General features: G+C 33.7%; 1 protein-coding gene across 1 annotated transcript in view; it reads left to right on the forward strand.

The window, feature by feature from the left end:
* Nucleotides 1-920: 920 nt before the first annotated feature.
* Nucleotides 921-13,223, forward strand: part of BMP5 (bone morphogenetic protein 5) — a 181,218-nt gene continuing 168,915 nt past the window's right edge. Inside the window, exon 1 of the mRNA XM_021000507.2 lies at nt 921-2,123. Within this exon, the coding sequence (XP_020856166.1) occupies nt 1,631-2,123 (493 nt within the window). The 5' untranslated portion in view covers nt 921-1,630. The remainder of the gene's footprint in view (nt 2,124-13,223) is intronic.

The raw sequence follows: 13,223 nt of genomic DNA on the forward strand, positions 1-13,223 counted from the left end.
GATAAATAGGTGGCTTAATTAAAATGTAGCACATAATATAGAATTAAAAAGTAATAATTTTTAATTATCTATGTCTCAAATTTTATGACTTTATATTTTTAAGATTGTAAAACTATTATTTCAAATTGGTTCCTATGTATAGATCCATAATACATAAATCTATACATATATGTCATATGTACATGACAAGGAGAAAAAGAAAGAAAAAGGGAGTGAGGGAGGGAGGGGAAGAGAGAGAGAGAGAGAGTGAGAGAGAGAGAGAGAGAGAGAGAGAGAGAGAGAGAGAGAGAGAGAGAATTGTAGTTAAAGGGATAAATGGATCCTTTTACTAAGTAAAAATTACTTTAAACTTTTAAAATATGGGCTGTCATAACCCTCATATTGTTATGTTTGTCATTGTATTGGTAAAGTAGATTTTCTAATAACAGATTTCAGTTTTATTTTATTTTAGAAGATAGCGCAGGTATAACTTAAGAATCAGCAAATTTACCTAAATTTTAGAAAATGCTTTCATTTTGTATGTTTTCTCAGTGAAAAAAAATTTAGATTCTTAATTTAATCAAAACTAGAACAATAATCAGAAATAAAGCTTAGTAATCCAATGACATCTCAGCTATTACTCAGGATTTCATATTGAAGTGTACTAAGTTTGTGCCTTTAAAGGAAAGATCCAAAAGAATGTTGTGAATCCAGCAGTCAGAATTTTTATCCTGATATTTGAAAATACCCATATTCTGGAACTTATCTACAGAAAGCAGCATATTGCTAAATTAGGTGTGTGGTTACAAAATGCTGAAAATGGAGATTTTTTTCTGGCAGTCAAAGGGTTAAGGTCTTTTTGCTTTACCAGTTTCAAATTACAATGAGAAGCCTCTTCTTTCCCAGCAGGGTTGTGCTTACATTAGTCTTTAGATCTCTCTTGAAGAGGGCTGGTATATTTGTGCCTGCTGGAGGTGGAAATAACAGTAAGAAGGAGAAAGGAGTTGAATGGACTTTCGAGAAGGTTTGCAAGTAAACTCAGGAAAACACATTTACTTTACTAGTACAACCTTAAGTCTCATTTTACACTAAGAGGACCCAAAAGATGTTAAAGTTATCACCAAGCTGCCGGAAAAATACATATGACAGCACCAAGGTGCAGATCAGGATAGATCTGTGATTCAGGATTTTGTCTTGGAAAGAACACAAGGGTTGTGAAGAAGTTTAAAACAAGTGAAGATAACTCTGGGAACTGCAGTTTATCAGAAGATCAACTTTTGTTAATCCAAACACCAAAGAGCTGATTGCCTTATATTTCTATAGGAATGCATAGGTCATTTGACCATATCATATTAGCCGTCTTCTGCTACATAAATGCGGTACAAACTATAACAACTGTGGATAATTGGAAATCTGAGTTTCAGCTTTCTTAGGAATAACCGCAACTTGACATATTCCAAAATACTTAAAATAGAAAAGGAAAATCATTAAGGATGTTGTCTTTAGAGAAGTCACTGACATGAAGAATAGGTAAATTTGTTTTTCAGCTGCTGGGGAAGTGTACCTCTTAGAAACTCAGATTTTAAGAGAATAAGAATTAAGAATAACCACCAAAAAAAAAACCAAACAGAACTTTTCCTTTTGGGGAAAAATGTATCTGACTGTACTTTTACTTAGGGGTATTGTTGGTTTGCTATGGAGCTGCTGGGTTCTAGTGGGTTATGCAAAAGGAGGATTAGGAGATAATCATGTTCACTCCAGTTTTATTTATAGGAGGCTACGGAATCATGAAAGAAGGGAAATACAAAGGGAAATTCTTTCTATCTTGGGCTTACCTCACAGACCCAGACCATTTTCACCTGGAAAGCAAGCTTCTTCTGCTCCTCTTTTTATGCTGAACCTGTACAATGCCATGACAAATGAAGAAGATGCCGAGGAGGAGTTGGAATATTCAATAAGGGGATCCATGGGAAGAGAAACCAGAGGAGTAAGAAAGGGATACCCTGCATCTCCCAATGGATATTCTCAGAGAATACAATTATCTCGTACTCCACCTCTGACCACCCAAAGTCCTCCTTTGGCCAGCCTACATGATACCAACTTTCTGAATGATGCTGACATGGTCATGAGCTTTGTCAATTTAGGTATGTCATTTATTTATTTGCTTATTGTTAATCTATGTTATTATAAAGTGGAAGTTTTACTAATAGTGAAGTAGCTGCATGGTAGGTGGTCATGTTTATATAAAGTCATTTTCTATAACTCTCCTCTCCTGGCTTCTGTTTCCTTTCTTTCATTGATGTAATGTAAATTTTTGCCTTAGGCAGCAAAGTCATGTTTTTTAAATATAAAAAGTTAAAATTAAACACTTATGGTTTGAGTAGATTTGAGTCTTTTCAGAACTTGTTAAAATCTCAACCATGCCTAAATGTGAATAAACAGATGCTATTGTGGAAAGCAGAAATCTATGAGAACAATTATAGGGTTCATTGAAAAAGGAGCATTTGAGGATGAGAGAAAGTGAGAAAGCACTTGTCAATTTTGTTTGCCACTTAAGAAATATATTAGATGCATCTTAAATTATGCATGTATTTTATATCTTTTAAAAGTTACTTGCGGGGAAGATATTTGTAATAAAAATTATGATAGCTGAATTCATTATAGCCAAATAATATCATCAAATATTAGTAGTATTAAGGAATTCTGATATGACATTTCTTTTAGGAAAGTGGGGGGAGGCAGACCAATACTTTCTATCTGCAATAAGATGTTCAATACATATTCTTGTTTTGAGAAAGGAAAGGAAAATGCAACTCATGTATTTAGTGACAGTCATTGTCCATACAATTTTTCCTTTAAATCCTGAAATTAACCTCTCCACCCCTTCACTAATGAAAATCTCTGTAATTAGTAACATTATTGGCTAAGATGTGATACACAAACACACACATATTAATTCAAGGCTAATCAGTAAGTGTTAGTGATGATGTTAAAACATTGGAAAATATTCAGAACTGATTTCAGATAATCAAAACTATTTTCTGCATTGTTAGTATCCATTATAATTTTCCTAATAATAACATTAGTATTATAATGTTTTTTTTAACAACAATGATTTCATAGAGGCTGTCATTTCATTTAAGTATCTCAATAAAATTTTATACTTAATACATTGATAGCAATGGAAATTATTACTTTCAGACCTATTTAGAGATAAGTAAATGTATGTTTTAGTGTTCAAACTTAAACATTTTTATCTGCAATTTTAACAGAAAAAAAGAATTAAAATTTTATGTTGGTTATCTTATTGACTTTATAAAAATATGTTTAACTTACTTTTAGTTTAAAGTGGACCGGTTCTGTGAGCAAATTATTATTATTTTTTAAAAATTCTAATACAATATAAATTTTCTCAAAACTTGTATGGTCTCAAAGGCCAAAGAAAATCTGTATGTTTCTATATTGTGTGCTGCTCAGTGGGCTCTGCTCATTTGGTATCAGCCATCCTTGCAAGAACGATAAGGTGTTCTCCAGGGTCATATGTTTTATGTTACCGAAGATTTAAAAATTGTGAAAACTTTAATAAGGAGAGTTTCCAGTGGTTGAAATAATCAGATATCCTTGAAGTCTGTTCTCATACATTATAATTACTAGGTTTCATTTGGTCCTTACAAGCCATTAAAATGTAGCTTAACCCTAAATTAGTTGGAATACTCTTCCTTGCTCCGAATTCTATGTAATTGTGGTTTGTGGAGCATTTTACTTTGCAGCTTTTGTAAGAAGTATTCATGAGGAATTCAGATTAGCTGGAACAGTTTTATCTTAACATTCCTTATTTAGGCATAATTAACATATTCACAAATAAATCATGGAGAGAAGGAAACAGTTTTATATGATTTAAGATCTGATAGAGAAGGGCAAACTACATTCACAAGAGTGGAAAAAAAATATTACCTTGGTCATGAGTTAATCTTAACAATATATTTTCAAATCAGAGGAAGTTGCTGACTGGATCTTTAAGAAGAAAGCTAAATTAATTCATATTTAAAATCATCCAGCACCATCATTCTACTTTGTGAGCCATTTGAAAGCTTTCTCTGAAGAAATAAAAAAGACCACTCATCAACCAAAAAAATACAGTTTCATTCACCAATTTCTAGGACCTCCTTGTTATCATTGGAGGACAGTTCCATTTGGAATTAATGTTTTGGTGTACAGGGAATGCTCAGTTATAATTGTTTGGATTACATTAGCGGGGTAATTCAATATGTATGTTCTGGGATATATTTGGTCATGTTATTCTGGAGGAGGAATATTAGATGTGAGCTTCAGACAGGAATATTGTTTGCATCATGACTTGCAAAGTGAAATAGAAAAGTGAGCTATCCTGCGGAACAAACCACAAATTTCCCGACTTTATTGAATCATCCTAAATGAAACCTCTCACTTGAAATATGCAGGCTAATTAATTCTGACTGTAAGGTGAGTTTTTGCTACTTGGACAAGGGAAAGTTCAACCATAACTATAGCATTCTCAAAGCTTTTTTGATATTCATATGTCTGAGCTCTGTGATCAAGGACTACTTATTCAAAAGATGAATTTGATGGCATGACATGTCCCAGAAAACAATACGAAACAAAGGAAAGGTGTAGTAGAGTTCTCAGCTTCATATTATTGTGGATTATGTTCATCTATTTTGGCATGTTTAAAAAGTTGGCATTCTTAAGCATTTTTGTAAATACTGCTTGGAGCTTTGCCTAAGTTCCTACCACCTTTCCATATCCTGCCAGTAGCTGATTTTTCAGTATCCCAAATGGCAACTCATAAGCAGAGAAATAAGTGTAAATGAATCAAGTAAATAGTCCAAAGGTAATTTGGCCTAAAGTAGTAATCCGGATATAGATAATTATCAGGAAACCAACCTATTTACATGTCCAGTAAAAAAAAAAAAAAAAGAATGTTCCTTATACAGCTTCCTGCTTTGATCATTGAGGAAACTTGGCATTTTCTGTCAAGGGACCTGTTTTCTGCTGTTATTTTGAAACACAACTAAAACATATTTTTCTAAGTTAATATCTTGCTGACAAAGGACAACTGGGTTGCATTCAAAATGTGTATGAGCATTTCTTGAAAATGGTTTAGGGGAAGTTACTTTTGATTCCTATTACTGGACAAACGCCCTTGAATTTAAACAACAGCAAAAATTTTCAAGTCAATTGATAGGTTGATGGTTTCTGTTTTTACACTGCATATTTTTAAATGAAGCCAGCAGCTCTAGCATTAAATGGGAATACTTTAATAGTAGCAGTGGCTTATCTTATTAGACTTCTGCTTGTGACTGGTTCATTTTGAAAGAGTGTTACATATACAACCCATAATTGTTCTGTTGTTCTCTGTTCTCTGTTGTCTTCATGCCTTTTAATTAAGACATGATTATCACTTCATTCTAAGCCTTCATCAACTGTTTTGTCAATGGAAGTATGAATAACTGCAGAAATTTTAACTACATTATAGATGCTGTTACTAGCAACAGCTTTGGGAGGGGAATATATGATTTTTTTTAACCATCTATTTTCTAAGTGTGAAGACTTTAGGCTTACTCCTTTAAAATATATGAATTCAAGACTATTATATGAATTTTAGAAATTTAGGGAACATTATTTTCAATTTTCTATGGATCTCATATATGGACTCACTTGAAAATAATCTAGTCAATCTAAGACATTATAAGTCACATTTTATTTGCTCCTTAGGTTATAGTACTGTTAAAACATAAATATAAAGACTTAAAAAGATTAATTTTAATAAAAGAGAAATAAAAATGTAAATTTAATTCTTTACTGTCAAGCCCTATTACGTAGAAAGAAATTGAACTTCAGTTTTATCTGCTTAAATTCTCTAATTTAGTCAGGGTTTTTGACTCACTGATGGACTTTATGTGGTGATCTCAGCACTAGTTAATAAATACAGTTGATAAATACATTTAAATTCATGTGCCTAGAAGGGTATTCATTGTGGGGTACATAACTCATAATATTCTTTCACAAAACTATCTTGTAAGACTGTTAAATACAATAATGTTTTTATGACCTTATAAGTCAATTTAATATTTAAAGTCATTTTGCATTACTCAAACTTGCATGGACATCAAACTATTAGTTAAATGAAATTTTTTTTGGAGGGGGAGGGGCAGAAATTATTTTCCTTATTGACAGCTTAAAAAGGCATTATGGCTATCTGCTATAACATATTGTTTTCAGCTTGTTAAAATACACACTGGAGAATTTTTAACTAGGTACAGTCAAATGTAACATATCTGGACAGTTCTATGTAGAATCATACCATCACTCTTGTCAATATAATCGCATTCATAAAAATGTAGGGTTTTTTTTTGGCAATATGACTTGTTTCTAAAGTAGGTTTACTTCAATAAAGCAATCTTTCATGACAACTACTATTTAGAAGGGATTAATAATAATAAATAGTAAAGCTCTTGTGTGAATGGAAAAGTAGAGGTAACTAGGTTGCATCTATGATTTATCTTTTCCTATTTAATCCATTATATTCAAAAGTCTGAGCGAAGAGTTTCCCTTCTAAGTCTCTTATTAGCTGATTCACTATAATTAGTATTATCACTATTAGTAGTAACTGAATTCTAATCTATTCCAAGTTCAAACTGATGCTTAAACATAGGTCTTTGTTAATGTTTTGTCTGTATATGTGCCACGCGAGGAATAAACTATGATAAGTTCGAGTTTGAAAATGCTTCTGTCACCAATACCAGCTTCTTCCTTTCATTTTTCTTCTACTTCCCTACTGCACTCCTACCTTTTTTTAAATAACCTTCATTTCTGTAATATATGTTTAGCCTCTGGTCTTAAGGATACCTTTTTATCTCTCCCTTTCCTTTTGGGGGGTTTTGGGGAGTCATAGTTTCTTGGTCCCTAAAGGGTTAGATTAACAGAAAATCAATTAGTTACAGCAGAACAGTGTTCTGCTCTCTCTCAACCTGAGAGCAAAGAGTTTATGAAGTGCCAATTTCATCCTCGCCAATAAGAAAAAAGCCTCCCCAGGGCTTTGGAGTAATTCTGGTTATTGAAATTCTCTGTTGTTAATTCCTGCACCCTACTACCTAGCAGCATCTTCTACCACCACTATCCCACTCCCAGGTCTTCTGTCCTCTTTAATTTGTGCCATTATTTTCTAGTCTTATCATGACCAATTGAACTGTAAGGAGTTGTAAGGTTTCCACTGGCTTCCAATTCTATGACTTTGGGAAAGAGACAGATTTTTGAATGGGAGACATGGAGAGAAATGTGAAAAAATATCAGGAAAACACAGGAGTAGAGCAATGAAAAGAAATGTAAGAACATTGGGATTGGGACATCGGAATGGGAAAAGTATTGGCAGCAAAGAGGGAAAGAGGAAAAAATATAGAATATGTTACAGGAAACTAAGAGATACTGAGAAAAAAAATCAGACAAAAGATTGAAGAATAAAACATACAAAGGTACAGGAATGAACAAAAATGAGACAAAAAGAAAAGAAATGAATGAGGAGAGCCCTCGTGTCTTGCTTTTTGAGTTGTGCAGGTGGAGGGTGGGTTGGAATTCTTCAGTCTACCTCATACTGACAAGACAGCTAATTCTACATCTCCAAACCAAATCAGATCCAGGGACAAACTCTTTCATCCTTACAAACTAAAATACCTTAAAGGAAGAAAAAAAAGTTTAAAAATCCCTCGATACGTGTACAAGGAGCACACAGACGGGCTACTAACATTTACAGTCATAAATAATGTAGTAGCTTAGCTTTTAAAAACCACAGGTTAAAGGATGAGGCCTGCCATGACGCACAGAGAGGGGCTGAGATCAGAGGAGCAACTAAAAGGGTTGGGGAGAAACAATGAATCCCCTTGTTCTAAGTAATATTTATGAGTGCTTCTTTGCACCTTAAGTTCATATTTTATTGGCTAGGCCATGGGGTTTCCCCATTTGCTCATCTCTTAAAATAACACCCTTGGCTAAGATTTCCTATAAAACATACAAGTAATACAGCAGGCAGAACTCACCGATCTTGACAACCAACTCATTTATTTAGAGAAAGAAGGAATCCGTTATGATTTGGGTGTCAGGTTTTGACATTTGAGATCCAGCTCACACAAAAAAATATGTGTCAGTAAAATGAAAACAGTAATAGGACTATTCACCTGCCTTTTGAAGAGAGATGGAAGGAATCTAGAGAAGCAAGATCACCAGAATTGGCAAATTTTGTAGGGTTAAGCAGTAGTCTAAAAAGATAGAAAGTATATGTGATAAGACCTCGGATTTCCATATTGACTAAAGAACATAAAGGCTTACCTGTAGAATTAGAAAACAAGTTGTACTGTAGGTCCAAGAAGCCTTAGTGCAGTTTGAAAGTTTTGGCATACATTGTATAACCAACTTGAACTGGAGACTTCTTAATTAAATGAGAAAATAAACAGATAGAAGGGTGGATAGATAAATGATAGGGAGACAGATTAAAAAATAGTTTATGGAAAATTAAATGCAAAAGAAAAAACTAGAGAATATTTATCTTCCTTAGTCTTTAATATAATGAAAGCTTTGTTAAGTATTATGACAGTGCTTTAAAATGGTGATTCTTAATGGTACATTGATACACCCACATGTATTTGCAACATGCCACCTTTATTTGATGAACGAATCTGTACAACCCAATGCCCAACTGATGTAAGTCATCATGACAGTATCACTTCAATTTTTATTGTATTATATTCAATTAATTTCTCTAAGTAACACATGCTTTTCCGATCAGGATATCATTGCCTTTGATCACAGGATCATTTATGGAGAGCTACAAATGATCTTAGAAGCCAGCTAGTCCAACTTTCTCTCAGCAGAAACTGAGGCCTAGAGAAGTTACATGAGCAGTCACATAAGTAGTAATTTGCAGATTTGGAAATTGAACTTGGTCCTCCGATTTTAAATCCAGCATTCTTTTTACTTTGCCATTCTAACTAACTCTTTTAAAAAATATATTTGGTAAGACAACCAGTGGTATTTTTTTTAGCACCTAACAATCAAAATATATGTGCCTATAATTAAGCAATAGAAAATCTTTCTCCTTCCAAACCCTACAAATTTGCATTGCCTGATATTGGACTATGTTTTGTCATGATGGTGGTGGTGGTGGTGATGGTGGTGATACTCATCCTCAACACCATTATTATCTTTTTTTTGGCTTTGTAAAAGTTAAGAGAAAGTCATAGTTCTGCATATAGACATGGATGTATATATCTATACCTATACAATATGTGTATGTGTATATATGTATATATAAACACACCTGTACAAATACATGTTATACATTGGCAAGTAACATGGATGAAATACCATCTATCCGTGTCAAAGAACATGTTGAAACTATTTACTTCAGGTATTTAGCAGTAGATTATGACATTACACAACATTGATAAAGACACTGGGGCCAATTTAGTGAATGCAATAATTCACAGGAGGTCAGTCAGTCTAAATACAATCCCAGTCCTATTTTTATCATATAGGTATGTGTATATGGATGCATGAATGAATTAAATAGATGTTTAATTTGGGGAGACAACTATCTGTCTAAGGTGGACACCAATGTTCTGTGCCATGGTCAAAGAAAGGAGGATTTCTTAATTTATGGTCAGGTTCTCCAAAGGCTATTTGGCACTGACATTGTCCTGATAGCACAATGATGTGAAAGTGATTTGTCTAACAACCCAAAGGGGTAAAATGAAGTGGAAGAAAAATTCATATTGCCAACACTATGGAATAAATCTGGAAATGTATAGCCCATGAAACTATTCCAATAATATGTGTATTTTGGGTAGCTGTTATTGATGGAGAATCAGGTGAATATTGGAACTGAAGAGTTGGCAGAGGTCAGGCTAGCTAACATTTTTGATAATATTTAGTGATATCCATGATTTTAAATTTCTATCCATTCCAAAAGACCATTTTTTTCAACATCAATATTCTTTGTTTAATTTCCTTAAGGGATTCCTTTAAGGATCTTGTGAGCATGGGCATCCCTGCCATTGGTATAGGTTGCAACCCATTATGCTATCTCATCTAATGTGATTCTTTTTCATGTTATCTTATTCAGTCCTTTACAGATGAACCACATAATACACTAGAAGGAAATAGTTTGACAAAGGGAAAAGAAAACTGATTCTATAGTCAGAGGACCTGGGCTCAAATCTTGCCTATGAATCTCAATGGCACAATCTCTGCATCAAAGAATATGAACACTTTAGTTGACTTATTTGCATAATTCCAAATTGTTTACTGAAATGGCTTTATTGTGTTATAGTTCCAAAAATAATGCCATCATGTGCCTATATTTCTATAACCTTTCTATCATTGATTATTCCCATCTTTCTTCATCTTTGCCAATTTCCTAGATGTGATGTGAAACTTCAGGGTAGTTTTGATAAACATTTCTATTATAATTAGTGATTGTAGCACTTTTAATATAAATAATGGTTTATAGTTTTTTTCTCTTGTTCATATCCTTTGACTTCTTATTTTTTGAGGATGACAAAAAAGGAGAGAGAGAGAGAGAGAGAGAGAGAGAGAGAGAGAGAGAGAGAGAGAGAGAGAGAGAGTATGGGCTTTGTGAAGGATATAGAGGTGTAGCCAGGGAATTCAGACCAAAGTAAGACAGTATCATATCATGAAAGACAAGGGAGGAAAGAGCTTTTATGAGGGGATATTCAACAGTATGGAATATTGCTAAAAGATTAAGGAGAATAAAGAAAGGAAAAATGAGAGTGACTTTTTATTTTATAGATTTCCATTAGTTGTCTTTATGTCTTTGGTACCAAACCCTTTCCTGATAAATCTGATAATTTCCCCCCTAGTCAATCACTTATCTTCTTATTCTAGATGCATTATTTTTTTTTTGTGGAAAAATTGTTTTAATTACTTGCAAACAAGATTAACTCTTTTAGTTTCTGTAATTGCCTCCATACCTCGTTTAGTTAAGAATTCATGCCTTACCAATAATTATGGGAGATATATGATTTATCTCATAATTGTTACGGTATGAGCTTTAATGAATATTAAATATTAATACATATTAATTTAAGTATCTAATATTTAATATATATTAAATTAATGACCTAAATAGGTCATTAATTGTTGAATAGGGTGTAAGATGTCAATCCAAAGCTAATTTCTTTTTCTTTCTTTTTTTTGGGGGGGGAGGCTAGGCAGTGGGTTTAAGTGACTTGCCCAGGGTCACACAGCTAGTAAGTGTTATGTGTCTGAGACTGGATTTGAACTCAGGTCCTTCTGATTCCAGGGCTGGTGCTCTAACCACTATGCCACCTAACTGCCCCCCATAGCTAATTTCTACCAGAATGCTAGGAAAACACTTTTCAATCCCTAAAGTATTCTATACAACATTTGATTAAATAGAAGCTGTAATTATTGTGCCACATCTGTCGTATTGTGTTAGTTTGAACACTGTATTTTAGAGGAATCACTGTTCCCTATGCCTGGCATGTTCTATCTCCTCACCTCTACCTCCTAGCTTCACTGGATTGCTTTAAGACAACTCAAATCCAACCTTCTAGAAGATACCACTTGCTGCTATTAACTTCCCCTTGAGATAACTTTCCATTTACACCGTAAATGGAAAAGCTCTGTAAATATCTTGTGTGCCTAGTTATGTGAATGTTGTCTTCCCAATTAGTATTTGAGTTCCTTGTAAGCAGGAAATGTTTTTTGTCTTTCTTTATATCCCCAGGACTTAGTACATTTCCTGTATTTAGTAAATATCTAATGCATGGTTGTTGACCAACAGACTGACCTTATCAAACTAGAAAGCACCCAAAGAAGGGTGGTCAGGTTGGTAAGTGGTCTGGAATCTAAGAATAATCAAAAGGAAATAGGAAAATTTCACTTCTGAAATACTCTTTGGAGATAAATGTGAAAGATGCTTTCAAATATTTGGAGAACCATCATGTGTATTATGTATTTGAATTGTTCTACTTGATTTCAAAGGGCATAACTAGGATGAGAGGGTCAAAGTTGCAGAAAGGCTGATTTCACTCAAACCTATTTTGTAAGAATTGGAGCTGGATTGCATCATAAACCAGTGAGTTCACCATCTTTGGTGTTCAGGTCAGTAGATAGATGACTATTTGTTGGGGACGTGGAACCAATTTTGTATTGGTTATGTGTTAGATTGATCAGTTTCTGAGATCCTTTCCAACTCAGACGTTATGATTCTGTGAGCCTGTTGCATCCTCTGGGATATGCTTCTGGAAATTACTTTTCAAGTGATCTGGGGTCAAATTCCTAGGGTTATACTATTGCTTTCACTTAATCCTAAACATTTCTTGCATGCTTTCTTCCTTTGGGGCCAAAATCATACTATACAATTGAAAAATTCTTGGCTTATGTAGATGTACCCATACACTAAGGAGCCCCTTTGGAACAAAGAGACATTTAAAAGAGTTATTTAATACTCCTTCCATCAACAGTATTTTTGAACATGCTCAATTTTTACAAATTTGATTCATGAGTACAATCTGTAGATATAAATTGCTGAGCTGGCAGTTGGAAATTCATTCGGCTTAAATAATCATAAAGTCAATGAGTTTTATTGTACTGTGTATGTGTTTGTAGTTTGTTAATTTGTAGTTGTTTTCTTATCATGTTAAATTAGCGTTCATATGAATTTACTTCTACTTAGGATCATGTAATTGGGCCTTGACCTTTCCAGGCTGCATGTTTAGGTTCATTTATATCCAATGACAATTTGACCCTTTTGTTAATTGTCCTTAACAGTTTCCTGTTGTATTATTTTGAAATAGATATAAGAATTTATGGTGCTGATCTAAGAAGATATATAACATATTTTAGGGCATCCTAATTTCAAACTAGGGTAATTAGGTCATTCAGTGCATAGAGTACCAGGTCTGGAGTCAGGAGGATTCACATTCCTGAGTTCAAATCTGACTTCAGACACTTCCTGGCTGTGTGACTCTGGGAAAGTCACTTAACCCTATTTGCCTCAGTTCCCTCAACTATAAAATGAGCTAGAAAAGGAAATGGTGAAAATTTCTTTGCCAAGAATACCCTAAATAGGGTCACAAAAACTCAGACAGAACTGAAAAATGACTAGATAACAACAACAACAATTTCAAACTATTTTCTTAGTGCAACTATGTGATAGAGGCAACTAG

This window comes from Phascolarctos cinereus, unplaced genomic scaffold (assembly GCF_003287225.1).
Source record: "Phascolarctos cinereus isolate Bilbo 61053 unplaced genomic scaffold, phaCin_HiC Scaffold_5;HRSCAF=322, whole genome shotgun sequence".
NCBI classification, from domain to species: Eukaryota; Metazoa; Chordata; class Mammalia; order Diprotodontia; family Phascolarctidae; genus Phascolarctos; species Phascolarctos cinereus.